The sequence below is a fragment of the Ochotona curzoniae genome, unplaced genomic scaffold, assembly GCF_017591425.1.
Source record: "Ochotona curzoniae isolate NIBS_2020 unplaced genomic scaffold, NIBS_Ocur_1.0 contig_4792, whole genome shotgun sequence".
In the NCBI taxonomy this organism is placed as follows: domain Eukaryota; kingdom Metazoa; phylum Chordata; class Mammalia; order Lagomorpha; family Ochotonidae; genus Ochotona; species Ochotona curzoniae.
In genome coordinates, this window is record NW_024466389.1 from 6,713,649 (window position 1) to 6,740,277 (window position 26,629).

The 26,629-nt window shown below is 55.7% G+C and overlaps 1 protein-coding gene across 1 annotated transcript in view; it reads left to right on the forward strand.

The window, feature by feature from the left end:
• Positions 1-13,965, forward strand: part of TNFRSF8 (TNF receptor superfamily member 8) — a 36,003-nt gene extending 22,038 nt beyond the window's left edge. Inside the window, exons 10-14 of the mRNA XM_040987602.1 lie at positions 1,292-1,393; positions 1,498-1,551; positions 2,138-2,142; positions 9,670-9,928; positions 12,171-13,965. Of these exons, the coding sequence (XP_040843536.1) occupies positions 1,292-1,393; positions 1,498-1,551; positions 2,138-2,142; positions 9,670-9,928; positions 12,171-12,424 (674 nt within the window). The 3' untranslated portion in view covers positions 12,425-13,965. The remainder of the gene's footprint in view (positions 1-1,291; positions 1,394-1,497; positions 1,552-2,137; positions 2,143-9,669; positions 9,929-12,170) is intronic.
• Positions 13,966-26,629: the final 12,664 nt, after the last annotated feature.

Sequence of the window (26,629 nt, forward strand, 5' to 3'; positions counted from 1 at the left end):
GCAAAGTTTCACAAAACTTTCTGGTTTTGTAAAGTTTAGCTTCCACTTAGGAGGGAGCACACGTGGCGTTTGTCTTTCTGAGTGTGGCTTACTTCATTCCACATCATATCCTCCAGCTGTGTCCATTTTGCTGCAAACTGTAGAATTTCATTCTTTCTTATCGATTTTTAAACCATCTTTCATGGTGCACAGATCCTACATTTTATTTATCCATTGTAATAATGTACGCCTTGGTTGGTGCCAAGCTTTGGCCGTTGGGAACAGTTCCCCTGCAAACACAGTATACAGTATATCTTTGATTTGTTGTATTCAAGACTTTTGGGTGTATACCCAGTAGTTGTAGGATCTGATCATATTAGATGTCTATTTCTAGGTGTGTTTTTTTTTTTGGAAAGGCAGATGTACAGAGAGGAGGAGAGATAGAGAGGAAGATCTTCCATCCGATGAATCACTCCCCAAGTGGCCGCACTGGCTGGTGCTGCGCCAGTCTGAAGTTTGGAGCCAGGAACTTCTTTCCGGGTCTCCCACACGGGTGCAGGGTCCCAATGCTCTGGGCCGTCCTCAGCTGCTTTCCCAGGTCGCAAGCAGGTAGCTGGATGGGAAGCAGGGATGCCGGGATTAGAACCGGCGTCTGTATGGGATCCTGGTGTATTCAAGGCAAGGACCTGAGCCACTACGCTATCTTGCCAGGCCCTATTTCTAGTTTTTTAAAGAAATCTTCACACTGTTCTCCGTGGTGCTATGGAATGAATGAATGAATGAGTCATCTTTAAAAAGAATTGCAGTTCTAACCACGACCACTAGGTGGGTGTCATCCCCAAGAGTCCCCACCACCTGGGAAGCTGTTAGAAGCGCAAGTCAGCTGCCCCCACCCAGACCCGTGGCTGCGTATCCTCCGGGTCTCCAGGGATCTCAAATCCACTTTGAAGGTCGAGTTGCCCTTAGTAAAAATGGATGTAGAATGAGAAGGGCTGCTGCTCGTGATCTCTGCCAGGGCCATGAGGAGACAGGAGATAGCCCACAGAGCAACCTTGCACCCCACAGGCTGCCTGGTCCGGCCCGAACCTGGACCCTCCTCTCGATCCTGGGAGAGAGACCTCGGGCAAGCTCGGGAGCCTCAATGTTTCCCTTTTGCACGATGGAGAGAGGAGTGGCTCTTCTTGTCCCAGGATGGGCGAGGGAGGGCTGGGGCAGGCGCCATCCTGCCATCAATCCTAGGAGAAGCAGGCCGTGGTGGGTGGGGCTGCCCTGCACCTGCTGTGGGACCCCGGCTCACAACCCTGTTTTCCAGGCCCTGTTCTCTTCTGCGTGATCCTGGTGCTGGCGGTGGCACTTGGCTCTAGCTCCTTGCTGCTGTGCCACCGGAGGGCCTGCAGGAAGCAGATCTGGCAGAGTGAGTGGCTGCCTCTCAGGGCCTTGGGGGGACGGGGCGGGGGTGGGGCTGGGGGCTCTGTGCCTGCCTGGCCCTTGTCTCCAGCCCTGCTTCCATCTCTCCAGAGCTGCGCCTGTGTAAACCAACCCAGACCTTCCAGCCCATGGCCGAGCTAGAGGGTAAGTGTCCTGCGTTCCCAACAGATACATGGCAGCTCTGGGTCCTGGTCCTGGCCTCGGGGACCACACTGCTCCTCCCCCCAGCAGCTCTCCTGTGTGGCAGCACCATCCACAGTGGGGATCCCATGCCAGTGGCAGGTGGGAGGCAGGCCTGTGGAATGCTGGTTGGGTGCTGGTGCTGGGTTTCAAACCCACCTGACCCTTTTTCTTCTGCCGACAGACCATCAAGGGAAGCATAGGGGGTGGCAGGGTGGGCTTTGGGGTCAGAGTCCTGGTTCTGCCATGCTCAGCTTCAGGGAGCTCCTTCAGTTTTCCATCTATAAAATGGGACCTAGCTCAGAGGGCTGCTTGCAGGTGAACCTCGTGGGTTTATCCCATGAGGCACCGTGGGATGCTTCCCATGGTTGAGCCGGCCCACAACACCTGCTGTGTGGAGAGCCTGGCCTGTGAGAGGGGCTTCTCCATGCCATGTGGCGCGGCCTTCCCGAGGCCTGGGTGGCCCTGATCGCATCCCTGAGTCTTTGTTCAGCCTCCCAGGCAGCCTTGGGGAACCCCTGAGCCCCTGACCCTCCCCCTTTGCACCCAGGCTGGGTCAGGGATAACCCTTGGTCAAGGGTCAGTGGCGTGGCTCTCAGCCTTCCCGTGGCCCCCTATGCACCCCACCACATCGACTGAGCATCCTCTGGGTGCTGGGCCCTGGTTGACACAGCAGCCCCGTTCTGCGGTGAGTTTTAAGCCGGATGGTGGGGATACAGTTCCGAGGTGCACAGCTGGTCCAGGGCCACAACAGCTGCAGGCGGCTGAGCCTGCCCCCCGGGGGCTCGGCCCGTCTCCGTTCCTTTCTCCCTGAGCTCTGTCTACACTAGCTGCCCTCCCGCCCGTGTCCACCTGAGGTCATCGGCCATTGCTGTGTGCAGAGGTCACCCCGGGGCGCACAGCGCCCTGGAGTGTGTTTTGAACCTGTCAGGTTTCACGAGCAAACGCTTGTGCTGTTTTAGCAAGGTGGGTTTTTCTGCTGCGGTGGTTTCGAGCCTGTTTCCATGAGCTGTCGGCTTGTTCAGCAGCTCACTGAAACCAGCCTTGCTTTCTTGACATTTTCTCTAGTATTAGAATTTCCATCGCCGTCAGTTTATTTTTCTCTTCGAACCTTCGTGGCAGCAGCTATGAGAAAAAAAACAACAACACCCAAAGCTGCAAGCGTCTCCCTTACGAAGCCAGGCTTACCAGGAACTGGGCCCGTGCCGGGGTGGGCCCGTGTCTGTCCACCCGCCTCCCCCAGCTTCCAGTCGATGTTTGGGTCTGGTTCCCAGGGGGTAGGAAGGTGCAGCCAGGGCCAGAAAGCTGCAGGGCCCTGGGTGGGGAACAGACCGGATGGGGTGGCAAAGGGAACACGGTGGTCTGTGCAGCTGTTGGCTCCTCCACTCGCTCAGGAGCTTGCAGAGAGCACTTACAGGGAGCACTTCCTGTGTGTGGCCTCTCCAGGCTCTCAGACCTAAGTGGGTGACTGCCCGGCCAGGCAGGGCGGGACCATGCGCCCCTCCCGGGAGGAGCTGCTGGCTGGCTGGCTGGACGGGGAGAGGATGCGAGGTCTGCGTGATGAGACGTCTGGTGAGAGGATCCGGGCTCTGGACTGCCTGTGCCCTGGGTGTGCCCTGGCACACGTTCGGCCTCTTGCCGTGGTCTTGAGACACACCTGCTGCTGTCACTCTGCACTCACAGCCGAGCAGCTGGAAGCGCAGGAAGACACAGCAGCTTGTCAAAAGCCACGTGCTTGAGAAGGCATCGGATTCTGATCCCGCTGTTGCGATTTTTCCTACAACAGGTTTCTCACATTTGGCATGTTGGATGTTTGGGGTCGCTCGTTCTTTGCTTTAGGGGGTTGCCCTGTGTGGCACAGGATGCCCTACAACCTTCCTACTGCGGTGGCACCCCCTGCTGGCCGCAACCCAAATTTCTACAGACATGGCTACATGGCCCTTGGAGGGGAATGCGCCCTCCACGGGTTACCAGTCCCATAACCTTTCATTGCAGTGGGTGTTGGAGTCATGACCTTGCTATTATTCCAGACAGATTAAGATGGAAAAAAATTCCTTTATTTTTGTTTTGAGACAACTACAGACTTAGAGAAAAATTTGTGAGCATGAGACAAGGAGCTTAGTTTTCCGGGAGCTGGGGAGAGGAGCTTGCTGTCTGGGTGATGTGTCAGTCCCCAGGCCTTCCGTGTGTGTTTTATGCAAACAAAAATGACCATGGCTAAGCCACCAGAGACAGGGCTTCATGTCCCCTGCAAGGAAGCTTCAGGCCCTGCTCAGTTTTTCTTTTCTTTTTTTTTTTTTTTTTAAAGATATGTTTATTTATTTGAAAGGCAGAATTACACACGCACACACAGATAGTCTCCATCTGCTGGTTCATTCCACAAATGGCTGCAGCAGTTGGAGCTGGGCCAGACTGAAGCCCGGAGCCAGGAGCTCCAGCTGGGTCTCCCATATGGGTGGCAGGGGCCCAAGTACTTAGATCATCCTGCTGCTTTCCCAGGCGCATGAGTAGAGATGGATTGGAACTGGAGAAGCGGCTCGTGGGATGCCAACGTCTCGGGCTGTGGCTTCACTGCTCGGCCCCCTGCTTGTCCCAGTCACGTTCTTCAGAGTGGAAGCATCTAGTCGGCCGCACGTTGCTTGGTGGTCTGTGTCTTGGGTCTCCTTCAGTCCACTCTTCCACGGCTTTGGCACTGTGGGTGCGCCTCCCTCCCTATGTGCCTGGCCTTGTGTGTGTTTGTGGTTTCTGGCCAGAAGATCCCAGTGGGCCTGAGGGCTCCTCCCCGTGACCCCCTGCTGGGTTCTGGCCTGTCCTGGAGTGCTTCCGGCTCGTTTCAGGTCGGGTGATGTCTTCTTGGCAGTCAGTAGACATAGGCAGCCCTCGGGGTTGGTTCTGCATGCTCAAGAGCCTGGCATGAAATGACGGGGTGTTTGCACAGCACCCCACAACCCTCCTGCTGAGTCCTAGCTGCGGTTGCTTTGGCAAGGCCGGCCCTAGAGACTGGGCCATGGGATGGATCTTCCGCACCCTTGGTCTGGGGACGCGTCCCAGGCCGAGAAGTCTGTGCCCAGCGTAAGCATGACTGTTTCACGTCTCCCCTCCGAGGCTGGCAGAGCCTGCAGGTGCAGAGCCCACGGGCAGCAGAGCCCACGGGCAGCAGAGCCCACGGGCAGCAGAGCCCACGGGCAGCAGACTGGCCGCATTGGTGGGAAGTGTCTTGAGTCCATCGGTGATTCATCCTTCATCAGATTTCTGTCTCCTTTATCTGCATATTGATCTGTGCATGGACTGGGAGGCTCCTGTTTTGTGCAATGAGTTATAATCTGTTATCACTATAATTTTTCTTACATTTATTTTTACTTTATGGAGGGGGAAAGGAACAGGCTGTCCTGTTCACTAATGTGTCCACCACATGCCACAACAGCCAGGGTTGAGCCAAGCCAAAGCCGGGGGCTGGCAGTCTAACCCAGGCCTCCCACGTGGGTGCTGGTGCTGACTCCTGAAGCACCTGCGTGGGTCTGCGGTAACAGGAAGCTGGACTCAAGGTCAGGGGACCCAGACACTCCGGGCTCCTCTCGTTTTCTCATGTTCCTGCAATGGGATGGACCATCTCTCCTACCACCCAGGTTGAGGCTTCGTGTATGCCTGGCCCAAGCCTGCCAGTGTGCCAAACCTCCTCCTTGAGCCCGTTGTGCCTTCCACAGCATCTGTGGACTGGGGACCTGAGGAGGGCTGCGCCCAGAAGGGGAGCGCCAAGGGGAGGGGGAGGGACCGAGGGTCCGGAAATCCAGTGCTCCCCCAGCATGGCCCTAGTCACACACGCTCGGTTCCCGGAGAGGAGGCACCAGGGAAGCAGGCCAGTCGGGTTTACGAGAATATGACGATGATTCCAAAAAGCAAGGAAATCAGTAAAAGCAAGCAGCGGGCTGCAGCCACATCGTTAGGGGAAAAACTCTTGTGAAATGTGACCTGTGCACTTGGCCACGCTTGTTCTTGGTCATTATCAAAGCGCCCCGGTTGGAGCACAGCTCTAGGTGGTTTAGGGACCTTCTGGTTCTTCCTGTTTCCTCTTTGACTCCGTTGGGCTGCAGGGGGCGGGGGCAGCAGAGCCCTCCTCCCGCTCCTCTGGGTGACTGCGGGCCCACTGTGTGCTCCTGGGCACATTCCTCACGTAATATTCTAATTAAATTCTAAATAGATTGCATGCGGTGGGGGATGGGGATTTTAGGTTTACAGAGAATCTTCTGTGAGTTGGGCACATTTGTTGCAATGAGTGAGCCAGCGCTGGCCCCTGGTGACTAATGTCTCCTTAACATGGAACTGTCGGTGTGCCCCCTCGGGCTCCCTTTGGCGGGTACAGTCTGTGATTTGGCAAGATGCCCCTGTCCTGGAATTTGTTTAGTGGTTTGCTCATGACTAGACGCTTGGGGCAGGAAGGCCACAGAGGTCACAGCTATTGTGGCATGAGAGCACCTGTCTTACCACGCTTCACTACCAGGCACTACCAGAAGCCCTCGTTTGGTCTTTGTGGAAACCCTCTGGGGTTGGCGTGATTCGCCCCATTTTCCAGATAAGCAGCCCAAGGCCCGGAGCCGTGGGTGGCTGGCTGTGCTGGTGGCCCTGCTCCAGCTGCCTCCTTGCCGGGCATTTGGTTCCTCTAGGAGCCCCAAGGCGCACTCAACCCTTTTGCTTCCTCTCCCCCCACCCCCCGGGGGTTATTTCCTGAGGGTGTGTTCCCCAAACAATGGCAGCGGGTCGCACAGCCCGGTGCCCCTGGAAAGGCAGCCGCAGCTCCCGTGGCGCTGGCTGCTCGGGGTTCCGTTTTGCTTCCTCTCCGGGACTAAACTGTGTGATCTTTGTTCGGTTTGTTACTTCATCACACACTGTTATTATTATAGATGATGATTATCATGGCTGCCCAGTGTCAGCATCACCAAATCGCAATCAGCTGTTTACAAACTCAGCACCTTCAAAGGATGTACTTGATGCTTCTGACCTCATTGGCAAGAACCTGCTCTGGCCAGAGAGCCGCTTCTCCACTTGGTTGCCAGGGCAGTGGGTGGGGGCAATCTAGAGGGGCTGGACCACAGCCTCCCGGGATGGCCGCTGTGCCAGGGCCAGCAGCTCCCAGCATGGGCAGGCTGAGCATAGTGATGGCATGAAGATGCACACACCGGAGTGTGTGTCCACGCTCTCCCGTGGACGCGGCCTCGGTGTGGCTTCAGGGCTGCCGGCTGGGCAGCAGGGAACCAGTGGGTGTTTGGCTTGGCAACACTGGGATCGCTAGTGTGGTTATCAAGCCTTGGCAGTCAGTCCTCCCTTGTGGGTGGTCTGTGCTGGGCCCAGGGATAGACCCAGCGCCTGGGTGTCAGATATACCCCTCGTGGTGGGGCAGGAGTGCAGCCTTGCCTTGGCCCAAGTGGGAGGGGAGAGAATGGTTGGTGTGTTGGGGGAAGCAGGGGAACTTGAGATGAGGGGTAAAGGCTGTGCCCCAAAATGACTGCCCTCTTGCTGGGCCCTGTGTCGGCTCCTCCAGGGGTAGGGACGTGGGCCCTGGGGTGGCAGGCTTCCAGCCTGTTCAGCGCAGGGTTCCTTGGGACCCTCCTCCTCTCTCCGTCCCCTGCCTTAGGGTTCTCCCTGTGAGCTTTGGCTTTGTGGTCTGAGGACTCCTGGCCTCTCCAGGCCCTGGAAGGTATAAGGCAAGGGCAGTGAGCACCGCTTCACTTTGGCCCAGTGGGGGAAGTGGGCACTGATTTACCAGTGGGGCGTACTCACTGAGAATGGCCAGGAGATGCAAATGGTTCCTCAGTTGCTGCAGGAGAAGTAGCTCCTCCCTAGTGCCCCAGACCTGGGGGTGTCTGTGGGTCCCTAGGCGGGAGAGCTGCACCCTGGGCAGAGCTAGTGCCCTGCACTGTAAGGAGCCCCTGGTGACAGGTGGGGTGGGGCCATGGTGGGGAGAGGGGCAAGGTGGGGCTAACAATGTCCTTATGAAGGCATTGCTTTGTTTGTTTCTTGCAGATTCCAGATCCTGGAGGAACCCAGCAGTAAGTACCCTGCCTGTACCCCCATGTCAGCATCGCCCCGAAACCTGACTCCTGCAGGGTGGAAAGCAGCCAGGGTATGGGGAACTCTGAGCCTGAGGCCCTGGCTGGGAAAGGGAGCCCCACCCCCACGGCAGCCTTCAGCCCTGGCTCGGCCTGCGGGGCTTTCCAGAGGGCCCGGAGCAGGGGGCACCAGGGTAACCCAGTCCGTTACTCCTCCGTCAGCTGTGCCCTCTTGGCCAGCTGACAGATCAGTAGCACAGATGTTTTTAAAGCTTAGCCAGCGGTGTCATGGAGCACTTATCACAAGCTAGGTGCCTTTCTCTCAGGTCATCCTCACCACGTTGGAGGGCTGGACTCATGTCCTACTTGATCTGTTGAGCTATCTCCAAAGATTTATTGGAAGGCATTTGGAAGGCAAGAGATAGAGAGAGAAGGGGAGAGAAAGAGATCTTCCATTCACTGGTTCATTTCCCAGATGGGGCTGGGCCAGACCAAAACCAGGAACCAGAAGCTTTGCTGGATCTCCCTCATGGGCTCAGGGAGCCAAGCAGCCAGGACCCATAGGGGGTGCCCACAGGGGGATGCCAGCGCCACAGACTTAACAGCGTCCACTAAGCCACAGTGTCAGCCCCTGTTGTCCTGCTTCAGAAAAGAGGAACCAGGTGGCCCGGGCCAGTCAGATGCCTCTGCGGCCGGTGCTGGGAAGGACAGGAGCCCTGCTTTGTGAGAGCTCGGTCCCCACGCTGTGTGCAGCCACAAACTTGCTGATGTCACTGCAGATCCCCATGGGGGGTTCCCGCTGTGGGGGGTGGAGGGCGTCTGTGTTGGGTCCGCTTCCGCAGGGGGCATTGCCTCCCGGGGCTGAGGGACAGTGGCCCCTGGCTCTCTCAGGTGTATTGGGTTCATTTTTTTCCCCCAATGTATCAGTTTTTCCATTCCTTTGCTGTAATTCAAGCATTCGTGCACTAAGAGAAGTTTCTGCTTTTTAATTCTTCAGTGTGGTACACAGAAGCACAGGGCTAGTTCCGGTTCGCGCTGGAGAGGGTGCTCCCCATGCTGGCATTTAACCAGTTGCTGTGGTAGCACTCAGAGTCCCCGAGGAAGGGACTGGACAATGGCTAAGCTCTTCCACAGGGGCCAGCAGGTGACTCTCATACGTCAGTGACTTGTGTGGAGCCGTGGGATCTATTGGCCAAAGTGTCATGACATAAAGTCAAGGTCAGGAGGGTGTCCTTCAAATCATACCCACTCATTCCCCTTGGAGGGCCAAGGTCAATATCACACAAGCAGGCCACTTCTCCTTGGTGGTCGCCTGTGAAAGTAACAAAGGACTGTCCACTACCCAGAAACACCTGAGTGTCATGGTGAGAGGTGACCGTCCAGGGGGTCCAGGCTGGAGCTGACACACTTTAGTGCTTAGAAAGGGGGCTTAGGCAGCGAGAGAGTCTGAATCCAGGCCCAGACACTGGGCAAGTTAGTTGACTTTTTTGGGCCTCAGTCTCCTTGTCTATAAAGGTGTGCTACACCTGCACATGTGTGGGATGGCTGTGTTACATGCATGGGAGTGGCGAGGACTCACACATGGCAAGGCCTTAGGACGGGGCTGTGCACGTGCTAAGCACTGAATGAGTTTCTCATCATTATCACCTGTATTGTTTATTTTTTAGAAAGATTGACGTATGTATTGGAAAGGCAAAGAGAGGGAAAGAGCCAGATCTGCCATCTACTGGTTCACTCCTACATAGCCTCAACAGCTGGGGCCAAGGCAGGCGACAGTCAGGAGGCTGGCAATCTATCCAGGTCTCCCACGTGGGTGCAGCGACCCAAGCACTTGGCCCATCATCTACTGCTCTCCCAGGTGCATTGGCAGGGAGCTGGATCAGAAGTGGAGCAGCTGGAACTCATTCTGGCACACTCAAGTGAGAGTGTTGTGAGCTTTGGCTTAACCCCTCTGCCACAGCCACAGCCCCGACCCTTGCTATTTAGTTCAAACCCAAGCTGAGCCAGACTCCCAGGGGGCCGCTGAGGTCAAAGGTAGGCTCCTGGTTCTGAGGCTGGGGGAGGTTGGGGTGCTGGGCTCAGTGCCTGTCCTTCCCGCACCCCCCTGCAACAGCCAAGAAGTGATGTAGTAATGACAGAGCTGGACCCCAAGTTGCCTGTGGAGACCTGTCAAAACGTGGGCGCCACCTGCCCTGAGGACCTCCCACTGTTGAAGACTGCCCTGGCCAGGGGCCCCTCGTCCTCCTGGGAGCTGCCGGAGCACCGTGTGTCTACGGAGAATACCAATAACAAGATCGGTGAGTCCTTGGGTGGCCATGGCCGAGAGGGCAAAGCAGACAGGGCTGGACCCCTGGCAGGCAGTACTGGGGCTCCTGGAGCAGAAGCTGCCTTCTCTGTTTCTGGATTCAGGGTTCAGTGAACTGGGAGGAAGAGCAGATTTACTGTTATGCTGCACAAGGAGGGTCAAAGATGTTCAAATGAAATGTACCCCTGGGCCCCAGGTCCAAGCACCCAGGGGTGCTAAGGGAGCTGGACCAGCGACAGGAAGCCCCACATGTACCCGGTACATGCCTACCACTCTTGTGGCCATCACCTCTTATTCTCTGATGCCACACCCCTTCCTGGGGAAGGAGTGTGTCCCACAGCTCTGACTGGGGTGATTTCCCCTTGTCACCTGGTGTGGCAGGGACCCACGCCCTCTGGTGCTGGGTCTGAGGCCCCTGAGTGCACACTTGTCCAGAGGGGTTCTCTGAGCTACAGCATGGGTGAGTGCCCTGCTCCCTCCCAGCCTCCTGGCTTGCTTCTCTTCAGCCTGGGACAGCCAGTGTTGTAAAGTGTCCCAAGTGTATAAACTATCATATTGTGCCCCTGCTAAGACGCCTCCAATGGCTCCCCACTCCTTGCAGAGTGAAGTCCAGGAGTCTTAGTCCTGGGCCCAAAGCTGGTCATCAGCTGGCCCTGCTGTTCTTTCCTGCAGGGGCAGGAAGCCAAGCAGCTTTTGGAAGACCCCATCCTGGCGGGTGGTCAGCCCCGTGTCAGAGGCAGGGCCAGGGGTGTCAAGTCCACAGAAAGCAGCAGGGCTGGTGGTGGTCCCAGGTTTGGGCTACTTCTGTCCATGTTTGGTCTCTCCATGTTGCCCATGCCCGTCCTGCCCGCCTTGCATCTTTCTTCTGTCCAACTGTCTTCCTGTTGGGGTTCCCATCTCTCTGGCCCCTTCTTGTCCACTGGGCCCCATTTTCTGCCCAGCCCCTTGGGTGGAGATTCACCAAGCCAGGGGCCCTGGGCTTGGTGGAGGCTGTGGGCTGGGGCCCCTATTGTCCATAGTCTCCCAATCTTCTCAGGCTGACCACTAGTTCTCACTGTCACTTTAGACACTTCTCTCTTTTCTGGGCTGGGGGGTTGGGTGGGACAGGGTGGGGCACACAGACCAAAATAAAAGGGCTGGTGTTGTGCAACAGAGCCAAAGCCAGGGGCCCTGGAGAACCTTTTTGGAGCTTCTGAGTCTGAGAATGTGACCAAATCACCCCAAGAGGCAGGGCTCCCTGAGCCCCAGCCCCTCTGGGCCCCACTCTCTCCTTCCTTCTGGAGTGTTCCCTTCTCTCTGCACAGTTCAGGGTGGAGCAGCTGGCAGCTAGGTCTCTGCCCCCCAGCTGGAAGCCGTGGAAATAGGCTGAAGTCCAGCCCATTGCCCAGCCCCCAAGGATCTCTGTATCCCCCTTTAAAAAAAGGCCACATTGGAACCCCCACATAGGACTGTGTTGGGGATCATAAGAAATTTACCTCTGGTGGGTTGGGCTTGACCAGCTGCCCTCCCTTGCACCTGCTGTGTACAGTAGGCCCAGGGCAAGCAGACAGGCTGTGGCCATAAGCCCTAACTTCACATCCTGAGCCAGACTGTGTTCGTCCAGCTGCTCTGGGCACCTTCACTGGCCTGGGCAACTGGGAGCTGTGACCCCAGAGTGGATCTTCTTGCATGAAGCCAGGACTGTCAGGATGAGGATGGAGAGTGGGGCAGGGACCAGGACAGTGCAGTTCCTGCAGGTGTCCTGGGAAGCATGTGGTCAGGGCGGAAGTTGGCAGCCAGGCTGGCTGAGCATTTCCATGGGTTTCTACTGACTACCTGGGAACATTGGCTAGCCCAGTTGGCCTCTCTAGCTTCAAGCTCTCACCTGTCCAATGGGGATGACAGTGGTTGCTCTACCTTGCAGCTGTGCTGAGCCCCGGGAGTGCAGGGAATGCCTGGCGCACACCCTCTTCTTCGGAGTCTATTCTTACCCACCCTCACCCTCCCTGACCCCGACAAAGTGCTCAGAACATCATGGCACCCACCTTGAGTACTAAGTGGGTATTCAGTGCCCAAGTCCCAGCTGTCATGTCTCCTTTGGGCCTTGGAGCTCTGTCAGGATGGTAGGGCACCCTGCACTGAGAGGCTGTGCCATCTGCATGGAGCCACACCATGGGAATGGCTCCAACGAGCCCTGGGCCCTTCTCTGCTGCCTGGCTCCCTGGGGCTCAGCTATTTTCATCTTTGTCTTGCAGAGAAGATCTACATCATGAAGGCTGACACAGTGATTGTGGGGACAGTGAAGACTGAGGCATCTGAGGGCTGGGCTGTGGCGGGGACAGCCGAGCCGACGGCGGCGGTACTGGAGGAAGAGCTGGAGGTGGACCATGCACCCCACTACCCGGAGCAGGAGACGGAGCCACCCCTGGGCAGTTGTGGTGATGTCATGTTCTCTGTGGAGGAGGAGGGGAAGGAAGACCCCTTGCCCACGATGGTCTCTGAGAAGTGAGGCCTGATCTGGATGGGGCTGGGAGGGCAGCTGGATGCCCTTGGAGAGGCCAGGACACTGGCAGTGCCAAGCTGGGACCTGAATGCAGGTTCTGGCATCCTGTGGCCTGTACAGAAGCTACTTCTGAGGGGTGTTTCCAGTTGGTGAGTTTGTTGGACCACAGATCAATGGCCAGGACAGGGCCCCTGCTCTGTCTGCTGTTGTGGGCACCAGCTCCGTGCCTTGGCACCATTGACCCAGCACAAGGGTCAGTGTGCACTGAGGGAGAGACGGTGAGGCTGACTCCACTCCCTGCCTGCACAGCTCCCCCTCCTGTGACCTCAGAGATGATGCCCACTGGCCTTGTCGCCCTGCCTGCAGCCCCTCGTCACTGTGCATGTGTGCCCCTCCAACTCCCGCCAGTGCCTATAGCGGTTCCTCCTGAGTCCAGGGAAAGTGGAAGCAATGGGGCGATGCTGGCATACTTTGGACCACAGCTTTCACGGGCCAGGTCCCTGCCTGGCCCCTAGCCCTGCTCCCGTTCCACCCCCCATTCTCATTCACTGGCCCCTGACCATCCACAGCAGCCCCTGCAACAGGAGGCATCCAGAATCCAGGCGACTAGCAGGAGCGCCACACCCCCAATCCCACTCATCCCAGCTTATTTGGACATAGAGCTGGGGAACTGCCGACCCTTTCCAGGGTCCTCAGCGGCTCTGCGGGCCCCACCTGCCCTCTCTCAGGAAAGGAAGAGGTGTCTCCCTTCCTTCGGCTTTGCCACACTTGCAAATCCATGGGTTCCTGCCCCATCGTCTACCTCTGCTGCTCTGCCCCATTGGGGCACGGTGTTGTCAAGCACCTGCCTTGCACCCAGACATCTTGCCTTGGCTGGGAACGTTGGAACCAAGCGTTTGGTTGCTCGGCCTGGACTTCAGGATTTGTGTACAGACTTGCAGACTGAGGCTCGTTCTCACAGGGTCGGCAGCCTTGACTCCGCAAACCCAAGGCCTCAACCAAGTCCACAGTAGCCGGGGTTGGGAGAGCTGGGTGGCTTGGAGTCTCCTGGACTTACCCACGGGGCCCGGCTGGGAAAGCCACAGTGACTCACCTCTGCTCACTCTTTGGAGGAAGTGGGGGCTGGGCCAGCAATCACGAGGCCAGTTTCTGAACCCACTGCAATGTTTTGGGGAAAGTTGGAGGGGCTGTGCTGTGGCCAGAAGTGGTGGCCATGGCACCTGGACACTGGCCAGGAGGAGTGTGGGTGGCACGGGTGCTGTTTGCCTAGTGGGAGAAAGGATGGAGTGGGTGGACTCTGCTCCTGCCCTCCCCAGACATATCTTGGTGAGGGCGCTTGCCATGCACCTGCTGGATCCCAACACACAGTTTAAAGAAATGACACACTGCCTCACCTGGTGACCCTTCACACACAATGTGGAAGTCCCCGACTCCCCTCAATAACAGAAAATAGTGAGACTGAAGTGACCCTCTGGGACCTAAGGGTGTTTCAGCCACAGGAATTCTCACCGCAGCACCCACACCGTGGACATTGAGACCACCGCAGGCTCTGGTGGCTGGAATACTTCTGTGAAAGGAGCCTGCTCCCCATTGCAGTGCTGGAAGTCCTTTCCCACCATCCCCAACAACCATGCCCTGGCCCGAGGCCACCCTCTGAGAACGCTCTCAGTAAAGCCCTCTTGTTGGAGGCCCCTTTGGGTGTTTGTGTTGGGGACCACAGGGCTGGACGGAGCGGACCTGGGGCTATGGGAGGAAGAGGAGGTGTGTGTGCTCACTGTGCTCTGTGCCTGAGCCGGAAGGGCCCTGCCTGCCTCCGGGGCCCCAGCTCAGCGGCCTGCCCCCACTGCAGGCTGCCAGCTGGAAGCCTCCGGTGACAGGCTGTGTGTGGGCTGCATGAGATTGAGGGCTGTTCCCTCCACCCCCAGCACATCCGTGAGGAAGCTACTGCCCATCACGGGGTCGGTGCAGGAGCGAGAGTGCATGTCCCTGGCATCATTTCCCTAGGTGGGTGGGGAGGGGAGACTCCCCTCTTTAACCGCTGCCTGTGCCGACCTCCTGGTGGCAAGCCCCACCTTTCAGGGTAGCAGTTGCCAGGCTATAAAGCACCTTTGCCATGCCCTTCTGGAACAGGTGTAAAAAGGGAGTGATGGCAGGTGGCACAGCTTCCCAATAAAGCTGTTTTAGGGTTCTGAGAAACTCCAAGTTGGATGCCAGTGTCAGTTCGCTCTCCATTCCAGCCCCTGTCCTGCTTCCGGGGGTCCTGCAAGCACAGGACCTGGTGACCCTTGTGTTATGGTCACAACACAGATGTGTGGAGCCGGGCAGAAATGACACTGCAAGGACAAAGGATCATGTTCAACTGCAGTCTCCCATCTCTCCTTCCTCTTCTTGGCCCTCATGTGGGAGAAGGGAGGGAGTTTAGGGTTTCAGAGGCATGGGAGGGGGTGTCCGGGAGGGCAGCAGCATGGAATGGCTGGGTATGAATAGTGAAGGTTCAAGGGTGATCCCTTGGAGTATGAGGCCCAGCATGCCGAGTACCCGTAGGGCCCCTGCTGCCTTCCCCTGAGTAAGGCACACACCCTGACACCCTTGCCCAGGCTCACAGGACATAGGTCTCCCATGGTAGGGCAGAGGCACAAGCAGGGCTCAAGGCAGAGCCAATCACGGGCTCCATGACCTGACATCAATGATGGCAGCTGCTCTCTGCGCTCAGACGCTGGTTCAAATCCCAGCTCTGTCACTCACCAGCCAGGCGTTGGTGGTTACAGTCTTTGATCTCTGAAAGCCTGCGTCTCCCACCATTTGCTGTGGCTTTTAACTCAGCATCCACTACTGGGTGATTCATGAAGACAAGAGGGGTCTTTCAATTTGGGGTCCTGGGGGCTCGGTAAAGCAAAACCAGGAGCTGCATCTGGTGAAGGCCACGAGCGGCTTCAACCCAGGGCAGATGGAGGCACAAGGGAGGCAGGTGTGAGCCATGGCCTCGCTTTACCCCCAGCCAGTCAGACCCAAGGAAGTGAGAGATGGCAGATTCCCGACAGAAGGAACCCAGCATCTCACACAGGCCCTGCCTCCCTGCACACCCACGTCGGCACCATGGCGTCACTTTCCTCACCTGTGTATGGGGGTGTCCATCTCCCTGAGAAGCCCTTGGCCTGAAGCTTCACAGAGAAAAGGTACCTTCTGGGGTCCACCCCAGTGATGGCCCAGCCAGCTGGCAAACTCCCCAGGCCTGGTGCATGCTCTTGGATTTGAGAGAAAGCAGAGTGAGTTAGGCAGAGAGGGTGGGCTGCCCAAGAGTCTATTCCCCAGCCTGGAACCAGGTTTATTTTTCTCCTGCTGGGAACAATACACATCCTGTTCCTAGGGCTCCCACAGCACAGCCCAGGGAGGGTGGTGGCCAGCCGGCTCCAAGGGAGGCTGGGCAGCACGCAGTGGCTGGAGGCGCTTCCCAGAAAGGCTCGGAGAGCTAAGGGAACGCCTGACTTCAGGGCGGCTACGCCCTGCTATCAGTGTCAGAGGGCAGGAGGCAGCCGGGCCAGGCTTCACTTTCCTCAGGTGGCTTCCCGGAAGGACAGACCCATACTAAAGGGATTGGGTGTGCTGCTGGCCTTGTGGGGCTGTGGGAGGGACATTTGTTTTTGCATGGAGAACATTGCCGTGCCTGTAGTCTCTCCTTTCCCTTTGGGGCTTAGGGAAGTCATTGAAACAGTTTCAAGGCCAGGTGCAATGCGGGAGTTGTGGTTCAGGGCTGCTGGACAGTCAGGTTCAGTGTCTGAGTGTCATGGTGACACCCCGAAAGCTGCCGGGGCTATCGGCAGGCTCTTCACAAATCAAGGTTCAGAGTCGAGGCAACTAGCCCCTGTCACACATCCCCGCTAGCCCTGTGATTTTTGGTCCCTTCCTATGCACAGGTGGGCCTGGCTGTCCCTGTGGTCAGGCTGCATGTGTTTCACCCAGACTAGCTCCTGTGACCTCCAAGTCACCCCAGCTGAGCAGGTGAATCAGGGCCAACTCAGCTCGTTTATGGGGAGGCATGGAGAGTCACTGAATCCTGCCCGAGGTCGGGCAGCCCATTGGGCACGGGCCATCTGACTCAAGAAAGCCCGCAAAGGAAACCCAACCAGGCTGTGTCCCTTGAGGCAGCTTTTCCCGAAGGTGTGTGTAAGTGTGGCACCAGAGGCGGGGCTGGGCTCCCGTGCAGGGCAACTCTGCTGGACACCAGCCGGTGGACAACCCAGCTGCCCTCTCTGCCTCGGAGCCCCTGGGCAGAGGGTCCCTGAGGGAAGGCAGGTCAAGATAGCGCCTCTCCGTTCTACAGACACGAATCTGCACCCCGTGGTGTCAGTGGGTTACCCGCGATCCCAGCCTGGCGCTGCCTGGAGGAGCTGGGGCTGAGGGCTGGGTTTCTCTCAAGTCCAAGTGAACAACAAGGAAGATGGGCTGGCTTTTAGCCTTCCTTCAAAATAAAGCAAAACTGGTGTTAAAAGTTCTTGAGCTGGCATCTGCTGTGAGTGTGGATTCAAGTCCCAATTGTTCTACTTCCCATCCAGTTCTCTGCTAATGCATCTGGAAAAGCATCTTGGGACACTGCACTCATGTGGGAGACCCAGAAGAAGCTCCTGGCTTCTGGCTTCAGATGGGCTCAGCTCCAGCTATGGCAGCCATCTGGGGGAATGAACCAAGAAAGGCACTCTATCCCTCTGTCTCTGTGACTTTGTCTTTCAAATTATATATATATATAATATATAATTATGATATTTATAATTATATATATATATATAATGTTCAAAGGGAATTGAAATCAGAGAGTGATGGAGGAACTCTGCCTGAGTCCCCGTGACGTACGCTGGAGCAGAGTGGAATATCCCACTCTGGACTGGGACCTGTGCTGTCACAGAGGGCTCCATGCTGTCACCATCTGGAAAATTAGTAATTCTCGAACTAGAGGCCTTGAGGTGTCATGCTTTTGCCGGGTCCACAGACTGTCACTGTCCTTCACAGGGACTGTCCCATGAGGCCTTGTGGCCATTGTCCAGGGGCCTCTCAGTGACCTGCAAGGTGAGCCTATGTTTTCCAATGTATTAACTGACTAGTAACTAACTAGCAACTGACCAGTTGACTATCAGCTGACAAGTAGCTGATTAGCAACTGACTAGTGACTGGCTTGACTGTGCTGGCTGCTCTGGCCCCTCTGCACACCACCCCTGCACTGGGGCTGGAGCTTGCACTTCTGAAGGGCCTGCAAGTGGATCTGGACTGCTGGCTCCCTCCACGGCGTGGACTTTTTTTTTCACTTTTTTCATTTTTTTATTATATTTTTGACAATCTTTACATAGTTAATTAGGGTAAAAAGGTTCAAGGGCTACTGGAAAGTGGGTAAGACTATTATTTCCATATTGTTTTCTTCATGTATCTGAGGTAAAGGGGGATATTAAGGGAGAAGCCCCAGCCAGTCTCCCACCCAGCCCAGGTCCCCGATGTGGGGCATGCTCCGAGGGTCTTGCTCAAGTGGTTTTGATAGTTCAACAGTTATGAACCTCTGCCAATCTCGCATGGCATGGACTTTCTCACAGCCCCATGGCTGGGTTCCTTGGAGCAAATGACCCCAGACGTGGGAAATCTGGAACTTGGCTCAGAGTCGTGTCTCCCAGGCTGGAGAGCATCTGAGATGGAGGAACCCCGGCCTCCCCTGAGAAGGGCCAGCACCTGGCACCTCCCAGGGCAGGATGGGGCACCCCAGGGGAGATGGAGCCTGGTCAGGAAGCCACAGAGACCTGTGGGCATGTGATGTAAGAACAGGCCGTTGTTTTGCACTGCGGATGCACTTCACGCAGGAAATGCGATGGCTTTGGCAAGCACAGAGGGAGGCCCCTGCCCACCGACACCCTGGGCACGAGACCCCTTCACCCCATGAGTGTTCATGGGGCACACTGGGTCCCCGGGGCGGGCTGACGTCTGAGTCACTCTGTGCCCACCTGCGCTGGGCTGTGACAGAGGAGCAGCAGGGGCCGTCCCTGTCGTGAAGGAAGCCCATGTCAGCAGGAAGACGTTACCGAGATGTCTCATGTTCTCCTCTGCCCCTGGAAGTGCTTCCTGTTATCGTCTGCAGGTGGGGAAACCGAGGCAAAGGAAGGTGAAGTCCCTTGTCCAAAGTCACATGTCTGCTAAGTGGTGCAACCAGAATTCAAAACCAGGCCCCCTGGCCAGAGGTGGACGGGGCTTGTCTTGGCCACGTTGTTGTCTTGTGGCTCAGGCTTGGGTGGAAGCCTGCACTCTGTGCTGAGCCCCCCACCCTATTTCCCTGCTTTGTGGGACATCCTACAGGCTCCCACAGCGAGGGTGGGGGGCTTGTTAACACACAGCTGGTGGAACTTGCCTCCTGTAGGCAGGACACAAAATTGAGTCAATCTCCAGCAGGTCAATTTTTAAGTTGATTTTTTTTTTAAAGATTTATTTACTTTTATTGGAAAGGCAGCTATACAGAGAGGAGGAGAGACAGAGAGGAAGATCTTTCGTCTGATGATTCACTCCCCTGGCGGCTGCAATGGTTAGAGCTGAGCCAATCTGAAGCTAGGAGCCAGGAGCTCTTATGGGTCTCCCACGCGGGTGCAGGATCCCAAAGCTTTGGGCCGTCCTCGACTGCTTTCCCAGGCCACAGGCAGGGAGCTGGATGGAAAACAGAGCCGCTGGGATTAGAACTGGCACTCAAATGGGATCCCGACATGTTCAAGGCAAGGATTTTAACCACTATGCTATCGTACCAGGCCCTAAGTTGATCATTTTATGGCCTGCAAATCATGCGGCAAATAAAAGACCCTTGGCAGATAGTCTTCCCCAGCCCTGGCCTGGACTGGAATACACCAATCCATCCTGGTTGTTGCTCAGGGGACAGGTTTGCATGGAGCGCTTGCATGTGCCAGGCTCCATGCATTGTGCTGAGTGCTGGAGATCCGGAGAGGCTGGGGGGAGGGGGGAGAAGAGGAGACAGATGAAATCCTGGCTGGGGAGGCGCCCTGGAGGAAGGCAGTGACCGAGAGTGTGATGCTTACTTTGCAGGAAGTGGCTGGAGGCTCAGGAGCACAGAGGGTGACCCCCGGCCCCTCGCCCCATAGACTGGGCTTCGTGAAGCTCACTCATCAATGTGTCACATAAACATGAAACTCAGCCTCTATGCTGCTGGGTAACGAGACACCCAGCGCTCTCCGGAGCCAGCGGAGTCCCTGACGCAGCAGCAGCTGGGCAGGGACAAGCCCCTTGTGAGGGCAGGCGTGGGGAAGGGAGCCCTTGGACAGCAGGAGGACTGAGCAATGGAGTGCTCAGGAGGCCGGGGTGGGCGCTGGTTGGACCTACCCTGTGTCTCCAGACTTCTGAAAAGAAAGGAGTGAGACAAGCGGCATGACCTCACAGGCTGATCTGGGCGCTTGATGGGTAGCTGTGGCGGTCCAGGCTGGGTGAGGGGGCAGCGGGGGCATCAGGGGGGTGTGATGGGAAGCAACGAGGCTGAGCACTTGCAGAACTTCACAGAGAAGCCATGTCTAGCACCCCAGAAGCCTTGGTTCTGGGAGGTCGGATCCACAGCCACCATCAGGTGCTGAGACTAAATGCGCCGAGTCCTGCTGGCTGCCATGTGCTGCTTACTCCTATCCTGTAGGTAGGAAGATGCAAGCTTGCAATGGGAAGTAATTTGTCCAAGAGCACACGTCAGCAGCCAGTCTGAGCCAGGACCTGGACTCTGATCGAGGTGGATGGACAAGTTGTTTCCTCCAGCTGCCGAACACAGCCTCTTCTGTGAGGCTTCTTGGTGCTTGAAATTCTAGCACTGCATAGCAGAGGCATGAATCGCCTGCTTAAACGGCAGCAGGATTTATCTGGAGCGGCAGAGTGTATCATCAACCCCAAGACGAGAGGCACCTGCTAGGAGAAGCCAGAGAGATCCCCACAAGGAGAAGGCTCCTGGGAGAAAGCAACAGAAGGTTCCAGAAAGAGGGGAAAAGGTCAAGTGACCCACTCCCTGAGGCAGTGGTCCCTTCCATGGGGAGCTGGAGCCCTAATGGAATATCCAAACGGAGAGGAGCTTTCTGGGAACTTAACTTCCTGTGTTCATCCTGGGGTCTTCTTCCTAGTCCTAGATGAGGTGCATCATGGGAAAGCAGATGCATTTGATTGGTTTGTAGAGGGGGTGGGAGATACAATGGGGGCTGCGGGGGCAGGACCTGTGGGAAAGTGTCCCAGCACGCTCATTTCTGCAGACCTCCTCAGCTGCTTCCCTCATATCCATTGCCGGTGGCTGATGGTTCTTGGGAATCCTTCTTCGGGGTCTAGGATTGGGGGCAGGCTCCCAGTGGGCTCGGACAATGGGGACAGCAGCTGCTCTGCCTGGCAAGCAAGTAGGTACTGCATCTGCAGACAGCGGACAAATGACTTGTGTGCCGTCGCAGTGACCTGGCCCCAGTGCTGCCCAGTCAGGTCCCTTTGGCTCTCGACCGAGTGGCTGCCCCCATCCCCAGCGCTTGCAGGGATAATGCCCCCAGCGACTCTCCATGTCTAGCCCTGCCCAGCTGCGGCCAGGACTGCGGCTGACACACTTGCTCATAAGCTTCTGAGAGGAGATTGGGAAATGGTAACCAGAGGGGGAAAAAATCCACATCTCTTTTTCCTTTAGAATTGAGGAAGGGGGGAGTCGCCGAGGAAATGAGGTCTTGACGTGACCACTGTACCGCTCTGCGTGATGCAGGGGGTGTCGGGCGGGGCCACGGGACGAGCCGCCCCGTGTCCAGCCTAACTGGGAACTGCCCCACACTCCCCCGCTCTTGCTCAGAGCAAGGCCTCGCCTATGACATAAAGCATGCTGGTTGACGTCTGTGCAGGCTGCCAGGATGCTGAGCCATAGAAATGAGCAACACGCCCACACGGCTGGGCAGAAGGAATTCCACTTCTGGCCTCGTGATCACAGGACAGTCCCTGGTTCTCAGCAGGGGAAATGGATGCCCCCAAAGAACTAGAATGTTGGTGTTTTGAAAATTAACCAAAAAAAAAAAAATCTTTATCGATAGACAGGTAGCAGTAACACTGGGGGAGGGCTCGGTGCGGTGGCCTAGTGGCTAAAGTCCTCACCTTAAATGTGTTGAGATCCCATTTGGGCACCGGTTCTAATTCTGGTAGCCCTGCTTCCCATCCCGCTCCCTGCTTGCGGCCTGGGAAAGCAGTTGAAGACAGCTCAAGGCCTTGGGACCCTGCATCCATGTAGGAGGTTCCTGGCTCCTGGCTTCAGATCAGCGCAGCTTCAGCCGTTATGGTCACTTGGGGAGTGAATCATCGGATGGAAGATCTTTCTCTCTGCCTCTCCTCCTCTCTGTTTATCTGACTTTGCAATAAAAATAAATAAATCTCTAAAAACAAAGATTTATTTATTTGAAAGGCAGAGTGACAGAAAGAGGGAGAGGGGTACTCCATCTGCTGGTTCACTCGCCCATGGCCGTAACGGCTGGAGCTGCGCCAGGCCGGAGCCAGGAGCCCAGAGCTCCATCTGGGTTTCTCGCATGGGAGGGAGTGACTGAAGAACCCGGTGTGAGACAGCCCAGCACAATGGCTCTGTAGCTAAATCCTGCCTTGCATGTGCTAAGATCCCATTCGGTCACCAGTTCTAGTCTGGGTTGCTCCACTTCCCATCCAGCTCCCTGCCTGTGGCCTGGGAAAGCAGTGGAGAACCCTGTACCCCTGTGGGAGACCTGGAGGAAGCTCCTGGCTCCTGGCTTCAGATTGGCTCCGCTGCAGACATTGTGGACATCTGGGGAGTGAATCAGTGGTTGGAAGATCTTATCTTTCCTTCTCTCTGTGAATCAAAGGAAATAAATCTTATCTTTCCTTCTCTCTGTGAATCAAAGGAAATAAATCTTATCTTTCCTTCTCTTTGTGAATACAAAGAAAATAAATCTTTAAAAGAGAGAGAGAGAGGGCCATTTTTCACCTGCTTCCCCAAGCGCATTAGCAGAGAGCTGGATCAGCAGTGGAGCAGCTGGAATTTGAACATACAGGATGCAAGTGTTGGAAACAGAAGCTTAGCCTACACCACGGCAGCAGTCCTGAGGGATCTGAGCTGTGAAAGGAGCTTCTAGGCGCCACTGCTCTGAGCTCCGACCCTTTTGTCTCAGACAAGTTCTTTTCCAACACGTGCACCGAGTTAAGGAGTTGCCTTTTCACAGGATGCGTGTTATCCTGCAGAGACTGGGGTGTAGAGGCCCAGCACAGAGCTCTAGGGTTCTGGGGGTGTCCCGCCTCAGTGGTGGGGTGTATAGACGGGGTGTGGGAAGCAGCCCTCCCAGCACCCTTCACCTGCAGTGGCACCCCATGGCTTTGGTGGCAGTTGAATTTTTCATCTTGCCGCTGTCTGCTTGCTGAGTGCTCACCACCAGCTGGGTGCTTTTTGCAGGTGGTCTTTTGTGTGCTCCACCTGAGACCCTGCAGGCACAGGGTTTTCCTTTGCCTGTCTGCAGAGCTAGACACGGAGGCACAGAGAGGTGTAGCGAGTTCTTACAGGGCACACAGCCCGTCACTGGCAGAGTTGATGTGGAGATTCAGAGAGCCAGGCAATCTGGAAAAAGGAAGCCATCTGTCTCTTCAGTCTCAGATTTCGTGGCCTGAAACATCTTTTTGAAAAAACATATTTATTTCTTTTTATTGAAAAGGCAGATTTATAAAGAGAAGGAGAGACAGAGAGAAAGATCTACCATCCACGATTCACACCTCAAGTGGCCACAACAGTCGGAGCTGAGCCCATCTAAAGCCAGGAGCTTCTTCCTGGTTTCCCATGTGGGCTTAGGGTCCCAAGGCTTTGGGCAGTCCTCTACTGGTTTCCCAGGCCACAGCAGGGAGCTGGAAGAGAAGCTGGAAGGGAAGTGGAGCATCTGGGATAGGAACTGGCGCCCATATGTGAGCCCGCATGCAAGGTAAGTGCTTTAGCCACTAGGCTACCATGTTGGATCCCCGAAACATCCTTGAGAATCTTCGGTTTAGCTCTTTCTAGTACTTTTTCTCCAAGGCCTACTACCCACCATGAGGGTAGGAAACCTCTGAAGGCTGGAGGGATCCTGGGGGGCTTCAGGGAGGAGGTGAGATCGGAGCAGAGCCTGAAGGATTGCCCAAAACCAGAATGGGAATCATCTGCTAATCTGGGGATGGGGTGATAATGGGGGAAGGTGAGATGAGAACAGGTGTAATCAGCTTCTAACAGGAACCTGGGGTGAGGTTAAAAACCAGAGCTGGCTGTTCCAGGTGGGCAGGGACCATGGGGGGCTTCCTTCAGACCCCCCATCCCCCAGAGCTGGCGCTGGAAAGCAACTTCCATTCAGGGTGTGCAAACCCGGGATTCCCAAGGTCGTGTCCTAAACGCCTTTAATGTCCATTTTATTGGTCCCAAGTGTGGGTTCCTTAGCTCAGTAAAGATTAGCTGGTTAGCTTAGGGAGTGACCCAGTTGCCCCTATTAAGCATGGTTAACACCCAAGGCAGCCTCACCTCGCAGGGTTTTGGCAGGAAGGCTTCCTGAGCTAGGGGCTCCTCACCAGCACGGGGGACTGGAGACGCTGGCGGATGGCCCTGGAAGCAGCTCCCTGCACTCACACAGGCACCCCAGCGCAGGCTTTGAACAGAGGTGTTTTTCAAGAACTTGAAGCACCGTTCGAGATAGAGTCCTGACCCCCCTGCGCACAGACCCCGAGGGCCTGAATCCTCCTGGCCATCTTTCAAGCAACATGCCGTCCTCTGCCACTGACCAATCGAAAATGGGCTGTGAGTGCTGGCGCCCAAACAGAACCTCACTTAGGGGCTCAGGTTCTACTTCCTGCTCCTTTAATCTGTAAATTCCCCTGCCTTCAGTCCCTCAGGGAGCCAGGAGCTAAGCGGGACCTACTTTCTCCCTCATGCCAGGGTCAGGGACTGGCTTACTGTGCGGGCAGTGGTGCTGGGGAGGTGGAGAAGTGGGGATGGAACGGAAGGAGTGGACTCAATCTTGGGGCACGTCCAACAGCTGTGACACAAGGGGCAATATAATGTATAGTCCTTGCCTTGAGCTCTGGCAAACCCTCATGAACAGACCTTTTGGGTTCTCATGACGTCTACTGTAGACAGATTGGCTCTGTATCACGGGCCTGCACTCTGCTGGCTGTGTGACTTTGGGGAACGGGAGTGGTGGCTTAGAGTCATCTGTGAAATCAGACTGTCAAGCCTGGCTCATGGGCTTGCCTGGGGTCTCCACTCTACAGGCTGCCAGTCCGGGAGGGACGCTGGTACCTTCGGCCTTTGCCACACCCAAAATACCAGGGGAAAATGGAAAATATGAGAAGACATGAAAGGCTATGACCAGATGGCGGACAGCATATTTGGGGTGGGAGCGGGGATTTGATTCTATAGCATGTCGGCACTCCTCTAACTCAGCTCCTTGAAGTTTCATTTTAGAGTACAGCTAGAGGCCAAGGAACTTTTATTTCCTTTTTAATTTTTCTATTTAATATTTATTTACGAGGTTGGCACAGTGGCTCAACTGGCTAATCCTCCATCTGCATGCACCAGCATCCCATATGGGTGCTGGTTCTAGTCTGAGCTGCTCCACTTCCCATCCAGCTCTCTGCTTATGGCCTGGGAAAGCAGAGGAGGATGACTCAAGGGTCTGGGCCCCTGCACCCAGGTGGGAATGCTAGAAGAAGCTCCTGGTGCTTGGCTCTGGATCAGCTCAGCTCCAGCTGTTGGAAGATCTTTCAGTCTCTCTTCCTCTCTGTAACTTTCAAATAAAAAAATAAATTAAAAATATTTGTATATTTGTTTGAAAGAATTATGGGGCAGGGGGAGTTCTTCCAGGTGACTGCTTCTTCTCCCAGAGAGCTGCAGCAGTCGGAGCTGTGCCAAGCTGAAGCCAGAAGCTTCTTCTGACTCTCCCACATAGGTGGGAGGGAGCCAAGCACATGGACCACCTTACCCTGCTTTTCCCAGGCCATTAATAGGATCATAAGTGGAGCAGCTAGATCACAAAAGGATACTGTATGGGATACCAGCATCACTGAGTGCTTTACCTGCTAAGCCATAAAGCAAACCCCAGACAAGAACGTTAAAGTGTGTGTAGAAAAATAAAAAGCCCTGGGGTCCAGCGCAAAAGCGTAGTGGTTAAAGTCCTCGCCTTGAACAAGCCGGGATCCCATATGGGCGCCGGTTCTAATTCTGGTGTCCCTGCTTTCCATCCAGCTCCCTGCTCATAGCCTGGGAAAGCAGTCAGGATGGCCCAAAGCCTTGGGATCCTGCACCCGCGTGGGAGACCCATAAGAGCTCCTGGCTCCTAGCTTTGGATTGGCTCAGCTCCAGCTGTTGCAGTCGCTTGGGGAATGAAGCATCAGATGGAAGCTCTTCCTCTCTGTCTCTCCTCCCTTCTGCATATCCACCTTTCCAATAAAAATAAATAAATCTTTTAAAAAGCCCTATAAAATTGAGTCAATTTGGAGAAAGAACAAGCAAAGAGAATTTAGTCTGCCAGAGACTAAGTGTTCTATAAAGATCTAGTAACAGAAGCCTCATGGAGCTAGCCCAGGAACACGGAGGCCAATGGATAGACTAGTGTTTGGTGACCAAATGCGTTGCTAGGAAGGATGACAAGAGGGGCGGTTCCTTGCTGGTACAGGCAGAAAAGGCTGGCTCACTCTACGGAAAAAAATAAAGTTGAATCTCTGGACCCTACACCTCCTATCTGACTTGTCATTCTGCAGCTCTACATGTGAGGGCTAATATTATAAAGCTAATGAAAAAAAGCCAGGGAGCTGGGGCTGGTGCTGTGGTGCACATGGCTAAGGTACCAGTTATGGTTGGTGCCAGCGTACCACAGCAGAGCACCGGTTCAAGTCCTGGCTGCTCCATTTCCAATTCAACTTCTGGCCAATGAACCTAGGAAAGCAGCAGAGGATGGCTCAAGGGCATGGACCTCTCCACTCACGTGGCAGATCCAGAAGTTCCTGGATCCTGGCTTCAGTCCAGCCCAGCTCTGGCAACTGTGGTCCTCTGGGAGGTGAATCAGGAGATGGGACTCTATCTTTCTGTGTGTTTCTCTGTCACTCAGCTGTTAGAGAAAACAGACAAAATATAGAAAAGGATCTTTGTGACCAGTAGACAGGCAAGGAGCTTTTGAGTAGACTCCCAGTGGGTGGATTTAATGACATTAAGATGAAGGATTT